Source organism: Pteropus medius, unplaced genomic scaffold (genome assembly GCF_902729225.1).
Source record: "Pteropus medius unplaced genomic scaffold, Ma_sr-lr_union100, whole genome shotgun sequence".
NCBI lineage: Eukaryota > Metazoa > Chordata > Mammalia > Chiroptera > Pteropodidae > Pteropus > Pteropus medius.
Genome location: NW_024342473.1, coordinates 1,262,374 through 1,276,186, shown reverse-complemented (window position 1 = coordinate 1,276,186; position 13,813 = coordinate 1,262,374). Strand labels below are relative to the sequence as shown.

Sequence of the window (13,813 nt, the reverse complement as noted above, 5' to 3'; positions counted from 1 at the left end):
CTTTTGCTCAGTGCAATAGCCAAGTATTTATTGCTATTGTAATATTTTACACACACACATACACAAAGTATATATTTTCTGATTTATATTCCTGGCTTTTTGGCAGCTAATCATATTTGGTATGTGGTAAGCTTCTGGGACCTGGAATTTCAAAACCAAAGTCAACTGGATGCCAGTTACCTGTACAGCCATGGTAATTGCCCATTACCAAAATAATCGGAAGGAGAAGAGATGTTCAAATTACCCCTAAGGAGAATCGGGAGGACAGTTTTCTATTCTATAGCATTTCTTCTCATGTTAATATATGTGCAATATGAAAGTTTAGAAAACAGACTTACACTGTATATGAGACTGAGTCTGCCTCTGGAAAGATTCAAAGTGGGGTAGGGAGGATGAGAAAGAATAACTTTTTTTAAATTTCAAATCAGGCAATAAAATAAATAAAGATTTTTAGCAGCTCCATACAAATATATCTTGAGGACCTTCATGTGGGTTCCATGACAGGCCTATGTCATTCTCAGACAGTGAGTCAGCAGAAGAGAGTTAAGAGTTAACGCTCACTAGGGTGGAGTACATTGCCCTGGTGGGTTTGAAAAGTACTGCTGTCGAATTAACCCTAAAGGAAAAAAAAAGAGGACGAGATGGATCTGGATGAAAAGTCCTAGACCTCTTGACATTGTTGAAGATCTTAAATCATGTCTTACAGTGTACATCTTGTTTATCTAAGTTTTCCTTTAAAATTGTCCTCTGAAACAGTCTTATCTGCTGCAAATAAATACTTAGAGGTAACTTTTACCTGTTTAAAGGCCATTCCTGGTACTGTGAGCCTTTTCTTTGCAACACTTGCAATCAGTTATCTGCTTTGGGCTGAGACACCCTGCAAGAAAGGAATGACAAGGACACAGCCAGAGAGAAGGAGGAGCAGAGGAGAAGCAGGAATGAATACCATGTATGGAGAAACAGGGAGGAGGAAGGGGAGAGGAAGGCAGTGGAGTCCAAGCTGGAAATGGAAAGAATGGGGAGGGCTAATGTATTTTAGGGAGCAGGGAGAGACAACTGAAAAGAAAAGGCCCTTCAAGAGAGAGAAAGAAAATGATAAAGGAATCTCTTTGAGATGGGCCATGCTCATTAAGCAAGCCACCTAGAACTCCCACTTGCCTATCAAGAGGGCATGTGAAGAAATGGGGGGTTAGCATGCTCAGCTTGATCCTCTTATCAGCCCTCCCATATGCTTCCCCTCCCTGTCCCATGAGTCAACTCAGAGCTATTTTCTGTTTTCTCCAAGCAATCTCAATGCCTGCCGTAGTTCGCTTTGCCTCCCTCACTGACCCCATGGCTTTGTGACCAATCAGCAAGATAATACCCCAATCAATGCAAGATGAACTCAAGCAGGTCCCAAATTCCCAGCTAACTAAAATAGCACAAGATAATGGGTAAGGAAAGGATGATAGCTTAAGTATTCTGTGTGTTTTCATGTTAGTGTTTACTCTGACAGAAAAGAGCTTTCTCACAAATTCCTGATGCAGAGCAGACATGGAGTTCGGACTCCTTAAAACAAATTGAATTGATCCAAGGGACAGAAAAATGGCTGTGCAGGTGACTACGTAAAACGCTTACTAGGAAGTAAATCAGCTTCTACCCTTCTGGCCATTGACGCTCTCTTTTTGTTGTTACTGTTTTTGTTTCTAGGTAGAAGAACGGTCAAGGCTCAACCGGCAGAGCTCACCTGCCATGCCGCACAAAGTTGCCAACAGGGTGTCTGACCCCAGCCTGCCACCAAGGTCGGAGTCCTTCAGTATCAGTGGCGTTCAGCCTGCTCGGACCCCCCCTATGCTAAGACCGGTTGATCCGCAGGTACGTTCTCCCATTCTCTCCATCGGGTGTTCCAGTAAACAGTTAAACCTACTAAAAGCCCAGAAGAATGTAACATGGGTTCAGGCATAGGATCATAGGATCAAATGATGGCCCTTAATATAGAATCCGTAGTAACATAAGAGGCCCCACTATAGAGGAAGGGGTAAGAAAAAAAAAAGTGCCATCCTTTACTTTGAGCCAACCACGAAGTCACCTCTTGGGATATCAGCCTCTCTGGAGACCCATAAAAGTTTCTGCAAGGTGAGAACAAATATATATTTAGTTTTAGCTGCCAAAATAAAATTTATATAGACCTTTGATATATATATATGCACACAATATTATATTGTCTTTTTGTTCTTTGGGATTTGGGCATGATACTGAAACCAGAAAAATTAAGTGGACTTGGATAAAATTGCATCTTCTAAGCCACTGGTTCTCAAAGCATGGTCGCTGAATCAGCAACGTCAGCATCACCCTGAAACTTGGCAGAAGTGCACATTCTCGGGTCCACTTCAGGCCTGTTGCTCAAACTGTGGGGATTTAACAAGCCCTCCTGGTGATTGCGATGAGTGGTAGAATTTGAGGACCACTGTTTTAAGCCATTTGAAAAAGAAAAAAAAGATTACCTCGCTTTTAGAAAAAGAGGATTTTTTAGGGGACTTTAAATTATATATAGCAAAAACGAACTGAAATGAGTATGGAATTTTATGAAAAATAAAGGTAATGCAGTTGCTTTCACCCAAATGTCTTAAATTTCTTCCAAGCCTCCACCTATATTAACACTTTCACAAGATATTTTCGGGTCGCTTTTGAAATATGTCACGCTGTGTGAGCGAGTGTTTAAAAGAGTAGTGCTGAAATCAAGGATTCTTGGTTTTAAGTTTGCCTTTAGCATATGAGGTCCAAGGTTTTTTGGTACCAGCCAGTTAGTCAAATCTTGCCCTTGCTTGTTTTTATCTGCATGTGATTCTTCTATGTGTGACTTTCCATAGGATGCATTTTGATAGGAACTTCTCTTTTAACACACAAACTTCCTTTTCTAAAACCCCTGACTGTAACAACATAGGTGGACCTAGAGGGTATTACCCTAAGTGAAATAAGTCGGGCAGAGAAAGACAAATATGGTATTGTTTCACTTATCTGTAGAATCTAAAAAAAAAAGGAAAAGAAAAAGCAAAACAAAACAGACTCATAGAGACAGAGACCAAAGAAATGGTTGCCGGAGGGGAGGGTGTGGGGGAATGCGTGAAAGGCGAAGGGGTATATAGTTAATAATATCGTGATAAGTTTCCATGGTAATAGATGATTACTAGAATTAGTAGGGTGATCACATTGTAAGTTATAGAGATGTCAAATCACCATATCATACATCTGAAACTAATATAACCAATATACCAACTATACCTAAAGAAACAAATAAATTAAAAAAAATTTTTAAGCCCTAACTTGGACCCTTTAGAGGTTCTTTTGCTCTTTAAAAGGGGAAAATAGAAGAAAAACTTATGAAACTTTATGAAAGTGACTAGGAAACAAAAATGTAAATATCCTATGACAGTGAATTGGATTAAGTGTTCTTCAGGTGCTTGGATTTTTGTCTTTATTTCTTTGCTCTTTTAAAGTGATTTAGTGTTTTGTGCTATGTATTTTTAAAATATACTTTGTTTTAATATTATTTAATGTATTTAGTTATATTTAACATTAATATAAATTTTATTACAATTTTATTCTGGTTGAAGCATGACATTGAGCTTAACTAGACTTTGAGGATTTCCCTTGATCTAAAATTAATAACATTTCAGATTTCAGATTAAAGAGGGTCTGAAGAGGCTAGGGCAGGGCTGTTCCAGGACAAGACCTCAAGGGCAAGAGGACGGAGGCCCGGCTGCTGTAGGGGGGCTGGAGAAATGCCCCCAGCAGTCCAGGCACTGAGATTTCAGACCAAAGAGCGTCCGATAGGTTCCTTGTCCAAAACGGATACAAATAAATGTTAGTCGAATTAACAGTTAATTTTAGAAAGCATTCTAGATATTTCTGCAGCCAAGATTTATAGAACACCTTCCCCATGCCAGGCACAGTGCTAGACTCAGAAATACAATGTAGTAATATTTAATTTGAGCAGATGTGGCTCCTGTCTCCAGGGAGTTTATCTTCATGATGGAGGAGACAAGTTTATATACTAACAATGAAGTGTGAGCAGTGCAAGTAATGGTAAAGGATACTCTGAAATCTAGATTTTAATGATTTGTCTTAAAGAGCCACATCTCTACCAAAAGACTGCATGTCCTTCCTGTATGAAAAATGTCACCACATGCCAAATTGTGAGACTTACAACTCTAAAAGAAACATCCTGGTGTTAAGAAGTATATCATATCATGGCTGATAAGAGCCAGTTCACCACAAAGCAGGGTAGCCTAGCATTTGGGCATAGGCTATGGGAGCACATGTGGGTTCCAATCCAGGCTCCGGCACATGTTAGCTGTGAAATCTGTGATGTTGCTTTACCTCTCTGTGACTTACATTCTCACGTGAAAAATGAGGAAAACAATTGTGTCCACCTTGTGGTGGATTTAATATGTCATAAGAAGTAAGGTATCCAGAGTAATTTTTGTTTAACCATGCAGTAGTACTCTCTAAAGTCCAGGTTAGGGGTTTTAAATAATGACATTTCTAACATTGCAAGAGAAGTACTTGAAATGTATTGCATTGCTGGTCAATAAATGTTTACTAAAAATTGTTATTGGTGCTATCATCACACTTATTTCGCTGGAACTTCTCAGCAGTTCCAGATAAGTCATTTAACTTTTTGCCAGGATCCCTGGTTCAGTCCACATAGCTCTAAGTGGAAAATTTTGAAGAGTGTTTAGAAGCATGCGGTAGATAACGGCTCTATGTGCTCCAGTTCATGGACCCTAAACCTTGTTTTTCCTTCCACTGAGTGAGGCGCTGGATGATCTGCTCTTTCTTCTAACAACTCCAATGTCGGTTTCATCCTTAGATCCCACACTTGGTAGCTGTAAAATCCCAAGGCCCTGCCTTGACCGCCTCCCAGTCAGTGCACGAGCAGCCCACCAAGGGCCTCTCGGGGTTTCAGGAGGCCCTGACCGTGACCTCTCACCGCGTCGAGATGCCGCGCCAGAACTCGGATCCCACGTCAGAAAACCCTCCTCTCCCCACTCGCATTGAGAAGTTTGACCGAAGTTCTTGGTTACGACAGGAAGAAGACATTCCACCAAAGGTAACATTACCGGGGTATTCTTATTGTCATCACCATTATTGTTAATTATTATCACCCCAATTCCAGACCTGTCGTAATAATAGACATCATAATGCCAAAACACTGTCCCCTCTCACGTCTGTTTTGGTCACTCCTCATTCCCAATCTGTGACTTAGATTGTCGCTTATCATCTCTGACCTCCGTTTTCCCCAAAGAAACAGAGGCTCAGGTTGGTTGGATGACTTAAAAGTATATACCTCGTATCCAGAATTAGAATTCTCAACCCCAAGCATTCCAAACTATTATTTTACTATCCACATTAATAAATAGAATAATAAATATTTTCATTGGTGACTGAATCTATATCTAGAAAAATTGAGAAACTTCCAGATAAAAAATATAAATTTATTTATTCCTATTCTTAACGATACAAAGTGAAACCAAATTTCAGGTGTTTAGAAGATAGTATTGCTCCTAGAATATTTTAGTTGGTTCCATTTAAGGAAAGCTCTTTCTAGGCCAGGTCATAATTTAATTCCAACCTTAACTAATTACTGAGGATAAAACTGTTGAGTAAAATGACCCATCATCCCACTGGACAGAATAATCCTGGGTTTGGTTTCTTTTGTTTTTGCCTAAACTGAGTTGGTACTCATTCCAAAAAGTATCCTGAAATGTGGTCATGCATCTCACTGAAGACAACCTGGAAGTACTTCAAGTTACTGGAGGAATTTTTGCATCAGATTCTTTGTGGTTCAGGATTCCCCTTTCTCCTGAACTCAGCACAGGAGCTATGACAAATGGAATGTCCCTCGATTTCCAGAGATCACTACCATTGATGATTCCAGGAAAAAAAAAAAAAAAACTTTTTAATTCAATGATTCTCCAGTGCTTTTCCTCATTGTTCTTCGAAAAACATATTATCACAGGCTTTTTATTATTTTGAAAATAGAAATAACCGATAATGGATTTTTTGTTGATATTTTCCCCTTGTGGAAGCAGAGATGCCATCAAAAATGTTATTTAAGGAGCAAAGTTCAATATGGAAAACAAGGTAAACAGAGGAGCAGACACAAGAGCTGGGGAAACTAAAAATGGAGATTATTGGTCCACTATCTAAAAAAATGCAGGCATACATTTATAACTCATGGAGAAAAATTTAGATCAATACACAGGTTTCAGGTTTTAAAATTTTATTAAACTCTTCTCTACAACTATTTATGTTTACAAACAAAAAAGGAAAAATAGTAGTAGTGATATTTAATTTGAGCAGTGATATTTAATGGGAGCACTGATTTGGCCATTCTGTTTCACTTAACTGACTTATCTTTCTAAATCTTTATCTTAAAATATATTCTGATAACCAACAAAACTTGTATGAATGTTAACATCATTTAATTTATTAACAATGTTAATAATATTAAAACAAAGCACATTTTAAAATATCTAGTACAAAACACAAAACCACTTTAAAAGAACACCCCCCTCCCACACACACACACATACACACACTCACAAAAAATGAATAAAAACTGAAGCACCTGACAAATGTTTAACCCAGTTAGCTGTCACGGGACATCTACATTTTCATTTCCTGGTCATTTTTGTAAAATAATTTTTCCTTCTACTCTCCCCTCATGTTAGACTCCTTTAATACACTTGCCATATTTGATTCCATTAAAAAATGTTTCATAAAATAAGGTATACTTGAATTCTACCTTAGGCCCTTGCCAGGTAAACTAATGATGCATTTCCTGCTGTATCTAACAGTCTGATTGGTACTCACATAGTCTTTTTGAAGACCCTTCTAGTATTTTCAGGGTTAATTCTGTTTTATATTACATGTGCAGATTGACTTTCCAAACTATGGTGTTTTGGAGTTTGTTTTTAATTAATAATTGCAGGTTGATTAGGAAGTGGAAACATGCAGGGTATATTGCAATAGTTTCTCTGAGCTCACTGACATGTGGCTTATGTCCGAAGTTCTAGCCTGATACTCTAGTTTCTCACCAGGTTTCATAATTTCCTTATCTGTTTGTCAGTTGTGATATGAGCTAAAAATGGAACTTGGTTTATCTGGATGGCTCTCCTCTGATGCAATTTCCAATGATCAGGTGAGTTTATGGTGCCCTAAAAAAATTTCTGAGTCCACCACTCTTGTACAAAAGGAAGTCAATTATTTTAACTCAATGAATGAAAATAATTAGCTTGGTCTGTTTTCAAATTTGTTTTGAAAATTCAGGATCGTACCCCTTAATGGTTGCTGAATGTGCCTCAATGTGTTTTGTTTGATTTTATTTACAGAGTCAAATAGTTTTGAGAAATGAAAGATGTTTCTTCCTTAACACATGAAAGATGTGTCTGATCATTTCTGTAACTCCTGGCAAATCTTTCTAAAGGAGTGGGCTGTTTTTCAGGCAGTAGCTTATGGAAGCTATTTTATGGACAGTATTTCTGAATTCTGCTTTTTTTTCAGGTGCCTCAAAGAACAACTTCTATATCCCCAGCGTTAGCCAGAAAGAATTCTCCTGGAAATGGTAGTGCTCTGGGACCCAGACTAGGATCTCAACCCATCAGAGCAAGGTAAAGGAGAAAGATGGTTAAGGTAAAGGAAAATGCCTGCACCTACCTCTGTCATTATCGCTTTCCTAAAAGATGTCTTTGTTCTTTTTTCACTTTTTTCACTTTTTTCACTGGCCACCTGAACTGTAAGTTTTGGTGGGCCAGAACACAGCCAGCCCTTTTATTACTTCAGCAGCCTTTCACAGAAATCAGTGTACAGTAAGGGTTCATGAATGAATGAATCAATGAATGATCGAGTGAATGAATGAATGAATGAAGCAACCCAGAAATCACTCAGGTGTACCTTAACTGACAGTTTTAAAAATCTGGGAGTAAAACTGTAAATATGAGTCTGATTGTAGCAAACCATTACTTCAGAGACCATTTTATGGAGTCAACAGAACAAAAGCACCTGGTTTGAGGTGATTTTTAGCATCAGGTCAAGAAGTGTGCCCTGAGAACTATTGAGATGTTAGAAAGGAATCACCAAAGAAATTCAGTAAGGAGTTTCCCTAGCATGGCAAATTACAGAAGGACTAGCTCTTATGAGGAAATTCCCTCTTCGACATCATGGAGGGTCACTGAAATATAGTTATGCTTCCACTGGTGTTCTGTGCTCTCCTAGAATTCTCCGTCAATGATGTGTAATCCTACAGTCAGGAAGTTGCATCCACCTACTGGTTGGTGTAGAGGTCTCAAGAGGAGCTGGAAAGTAAACAATATCTTTACAGTATTTGAACAGATTTTATCTGGTAACAGATGCTGTTGGCTGCTATAGTTCCTCAAGCTTCCCTCAGAGTTTTCATGATGAATACACTCCCTTTTAGGACCAACTGAAATAGCAAATGGGCTCTGTTGAGACTAAAAAAAGGATGAGCTTGGGCAGGCTGTTTTATTCTTCTTCCTCGTGTTCATAATAAGAGAAGGACTCTCCCTTGCTAGTAAGAGAAAAAAGAGACTGGAAATGAAGGTTATGATTATTTGTACATATCTTTAAAATATGAAATGCTTTTGATCATAAAGCTTTAATTTTCCTCTTCACATGAAAGCCTTAGGAAGGGGTCATTCTATAAATAAGATGGAACTATACTTAGAACATTTATCCTTTTAGGGCAAAGGAGCTAACGCATTCTGCATGGTATTACCAACTGCAGGAATCTCTGGATGAGCCATTTTTTTCCCAGTCACTTGTCAGATTCGTGCTGAACTGCTTTTGCTCAGCAGGGCTGAGGAAGACTAGGCTGTATAGTGACCAGGAAACCAGCCTGAACTTTCTCAGTCACCTTCTTCAAGCAACTAGAAGCCCTAATTATCAGTGCTTCTTCTCCTTTGAACTCTGCCCACGAGGTTGTGTTCACTGGATCGGTTGCTTAGAATTTTAGTGGCTATAGATCAAGCATCACTTCAACTTTAAGTCTTTTCCTTCCATAGACCAAAAAGAGAGAACTATTGTAATATAGTCAAATAAAAAGCAGCTCTTTGTTCCCCCCAAAGTGTTATTTTAATGACATTGGGGCCCAAGATAGTAGACATCTGAGTCAGTGGCTTGCAAAACATGTGCTTTTCCCTCAAAACCACTTAAATTTTGTACTTTGTGCAAAGAATGAAGACTCTGTGAGACAGCTAACATTTTTGTGCTTACAGAGGTAGTAGGGAGGGAGTAAGCTAAGATGTCAACTATCTTGGGCCCTGATGTCATTAAAATAACACTTTGGGGGGAACAAAGAGCTGCTTTTTATTTGACTATATTACAATAGTTCTCTCTCTTTCTTTTCGGTTTATAGAAGGAAAGATTAAAAGTTGAAATGGTGCTTAATCTATAGCAACTAAAATTACCTGCAATGAAAGTGAGAGAGATTATGGGGAACAGGAAGGATGAAGAATCTCCATCTCTGCCACATAAAGTAACCCTACCAAACATTCCTGCTTCTATTCGAGTGACCAACATTCAAGATGTGAATCAGACTTTGCAACGTGGATTGGATTTCATTTTTAAAAGCTTCAGGATGTGGTTTATTTACTGTGATAGACGTAGCGTTAGTTCACCTTTGCTGCATAATAAAGAACCCTGAAACTTAGTGGCCTGAAATAATAACAATTTATTATTTCTCACAATTGGTGCTATTTATAGGACCAAAACTACCCTACTGTGGGTTTGTTAAGAAGTTCTCTTGGTCTCACTTGAGCTCAGTCGTGCAGCTGCACTTAGCTGATGGGTCACCTGCACCTTCATTTGGTCTTTCGTCCCGGGCTTCTTTACTGTTTGGCAGTCTCAGGACAGCAGTCCAAGAAGGAAAGCCCCGATGCACAAGTGCTAGTCCAACTTGTGCTTACATCATCTTTGCTGATGTCTCATTGGCCATCACAGGTCACAGGGTCAAGCCCTGAGTCGGTGTATAAAGGAGATACACAGGGGCATGGACACTGAGAGAAGAGATTCAGTGGGGGCCACTACTGTTACATAGAGACTCTCCTACTTTCTGGTGATCCTAAAATGGTCCTCAGAGTTCTTTTTGTACCATTTGTCAGATAACTGCCCATCTGTAAAGCTATAGAAAAGGGGTGCTTTTAAATAATTCATCTTTTACAGTGCTTCTAAGCTATACTTCTTATACTTAGTCAATATGCCTTTTGTCCTCTCAGGCTTTTCTTTTAAATGATTGTTAAAAGAGATTGGAAAATTAGCAATTAGAATGAATCCCAAGAAAGATTACACATGTAATAAGAGACAGGTTCAGGACGTTTTGTTATTATTTTTTTATTTCATTTGGTAAATTCGGCAAATGTATATTGAGTACCTGCTATGTGCAGGGCTGCATATTTCCTTGGGACCCAGTGATTCAACCAAGGCTTCCTGACTCTGGGACCAGTATATTATATCAGAAGATATAATATACATGCAGCTCTTTGAAGCTACAGGTATTATTAGGGGCAAAATTCTTCTTGAGTCCCAAGTCACCATTTGGAGAAGAGCCACAGAGAGAGCAATTCTAGCTGTTCTGCATTTTGTGATTTGAGTGAGAAATAAACTACTGTTGTGATAAACCAGTGAAAAAAAAGAAGGCAAAGCCTAATGGTTAAGAAGTTCAGTTTTGCTTCCTGAATTCAGTACTAATGAACTACAGTTACTAGTTGCAAGACGTCATATAGTAACTGCAGAATGTGTGATGTCTTTTAATAATTTGGGGAACAGTATGTTTTAATCAATAAACTACTTAGTATCCTGAATAGAAGACTCTTGAGTTAGAATGGGCATATACAAGCATATACCTATAACATGAAGGAGAAAAAAAGCTTTACTATTTTCAGTAGCCTTCTTTTTTCCAGAAAAATACTGCCTATTATGTCATTCTTTTACTATCTCCACATGCCACATTAAATAAAAAAGATCGCTATAAAAAATATGTTTTGAAATACATACAGTTTGGAGGAGGTACAGCTGTGCTGGCTTCAGTTGGTCACGAAAGTATTATTGGGCCACCCCTGTGGATCCCTGCCTTCTGCTTAGTTTGAGACAATTTACTATTTTTTTATTCATTAAACACTTGTGGAACACTTACATATGCAGAGTACTATTCAGTGTGCATTAGATGTTAACTAATTTGAACCATATAACAGCTCTTTGAGGTTATGACCCCCTCTATTTTATAGATGCGGAAACTGAGATGAACATAAGTTAAGTAAATTACCCAAGGTGACAAAATTAGTAAGGAGTGGAGCCAACATTTGAAACCTGGTAGCCGGCTCAGCACCAGCCTCCTCACTCTTTAGCGTCACCTGATGCTAATCTGTTAGTAATGAACACAGCTGACATCGCTGCCTCATTTTCCCAAGAGAAAGGGAGCTCGTGATCCATTGACTGGCAGGGCAACATTTTGCCTCCACCTTTCTCCCCATGTAGTTTAGTGAGTCTTTTAACAGCACCTCTTAACCTCAGGGTTATTGATCCTGTGATATTCACTACCTTTTAAGGGTTGTTGTCCCATGGGACCTATTTAAAGCACCAAAACTACCCTACTAAAGCTAGAACTACTATCGTTATGTGCTTTTAATAGTTCCCTTCCTAGATGGCTAAAGTCCCGCTGAAAACATGGTCACCGTGACCCCATCAGCTGTTCCTTGCCCTTCTGTCTCATGTATGTGCAGCTGGGCATTGCTCAGGCTGAAAGATCAAAGGGCAGTTCTCAGATGCTCTATGGACTCCCAAATGCTTTATGTTGTCAAGGAGATCACTTGAGTTTAAATCAACATTCGATTTGTTCATTTCTTAAAATACCATTTTTTAAAAATTCGAGGCACTTTAATATTTAACTTTGATTCATCTGTTCTTTTAAAGCAAATTAAAATTTGATCAACCAAGTACATTAAAAATATGAAAAGCTTTAAATTAAGCCAGAAACACCCAGTCAAAACCCAATGACTAAATGCTTAATTACAAAGAATAATTCTCTGTCCCATCCCAAACCTGTTTTCTTATGGCTCCTCTATCCTCATTGGTTGTGTCATCAAGGAACAAACTAAGTGAATTTTGGCATTTAGCCAGTTAATTATAGACTTGGCCCACGTATTTGGGCCAAAAAATCACTTTGTAATCCTAATTTTGTTTTGACTTTTTATATTATTCAAGTAAGTGAATTTTTTCATTTTCCTGTATATTTCATATGCCAAACGGCATTGTCTGAGGGATGGCAAATATCTGAACTAAAAGTTAGCATTTAAAAAAAAGCCGTATGAATGTTTTCAATGTTTTACACATTTGGATCTGAGTAGGCTCAGTTAATATGTGAACAAGAGAAATCTATTATTTCATGAAATTCTGAAATCAATTTAAGAGCATATATTTCAGACCCCTTGGCCCCAAGGCTAGACCACATATTACTACATAATAAGGAAGAGAAAAATGTGAACAGTAAGACATTTTTTCAAAATACTCATACTTTACAAAAAAACAAGTAAGATAGAAAAGTCATTTTAAAGTTTTTTCTATTTCTATGTGTGGTTATGTAGAAACTAAATACTTTTTCCAGTCTCCAGCAACAAAAATAGCAACCCTGTTAAGATCAGCCCCCACGCTGACTAGCTGCAGTGGGGAGGACTTGTGCTAATGAGGCCCAGGTCAGGGATTTAATGCCCTTGGGAACCAATTAGTTTCACACAGAAAGAGGCTCTGAGTTCCATCAGCAATGCATGCTCATCCCAGCTGGTTCTGCTAATGCCTATGCCCCTCTTTTATGCTAGGACAGTCCTGGCCCGGGCATTACCATCTGATGTGACAGCAGTGTCCTACCTGGTCACTTGCCTCTCTCCTGGCCAGTCATTCATAAGCCTACCCTGGGAGGTCCATGTTTTCTGCCAGGCTTTATGGGCCATTGCTGCCATAAGCCACTCGTTTCTTCTGATGACCGATTCTCCCAGGGTTTCCTAACACAGACTTGGTCCTCCAGAAAGGTGACGTCCTATACATCAATGAGCCCTAGGAAAACCCTAAGCCTTGTGTCTTTGTTCAGGCTGTCCCCCCAGCCTTCCCCCTCACCCTTCCAAAGCCCGGTCAAGTCCTGTCTCCTTCCTGATACCACCTTGACTGATCCAAGCTACATTCATTGTTCCCCAGACACCAGCAATATTTATAGATTCTTTCATATACAGCATGCAGAGTATTGGCTTGTTTGCTATTATCTCCACAGCACATATCTCACCTCTAGGATTGTGTTGTAACTTGACTGTCTGCCCTATGACCTGTGCTGTCCTCCATCCCTCACTCATACTGATCCAATGAGTCTCACAAAGTAGATGCTTAAGGTTAAAAAAAGTTTTCGTTAAATGATCAAAGGAGTGCTACGTTAGAGCTAATAGCTGGATCCTACTGCCGCACCCCAGCCTCCAAGGGAGAAAACTCAGAGCTCACAGCCATCCTTCCCTCAATAGATTTTTTTAATACAAAAAATACTATATTATTATTCCACAAAATTAGAGCAACTACCAAAAAACCTTAGTATGCCCATCACCCTAAATCTGTAATACACTTTGGTTAGCAATACAATTTTAGAAAAAAATTCGTAGAACTTACTAATAATATGTAAATAATTCCTGACCACTACTGTTTAATAAAAAAGGACAATAGGAAGAATTCATTATTTTGCAATTAAAGAAGATGGATTGTTTCTTAATGAAGAATGAAA

At 38.7% G+C, this 13,813-nt stretch overlaps 1 protein-coding gene across 4 annotated transcripts in view; it reads left to right on the top strand.

The window, feature by feature from the left end:
- Nucleotides 1–13,813, top strand: part of TNIK (TRAF2 and NCK interacting kinase) — a 348,429-nt gene that overhangs the window by 287,805 nt on the left and 46,811 nt on the right. For all 4 annotated transcript variants that reach the window (XM_039865032.1, XM_039865029.1, XM_039865028.1 and 1 more), the window contains 3 exons: nucleotides 1,690–1,854; nucleotides 4,853–5,092; nucleotides 7,549–7,655. In XM_039865032.1, the coding sequence (XP_039720966.1) occupies nucleotides 1,690–1,854; nucleotides 4,853–5,092; nucleotides 7,549–7,655 (512 nt within the window). The remainder of the gene's footprint in view (nucleotides 1–1,689; nucleotides 1,855–4,852; nucleotides 5,093–7,548; nucleotides 7,656–13,813) is intronic.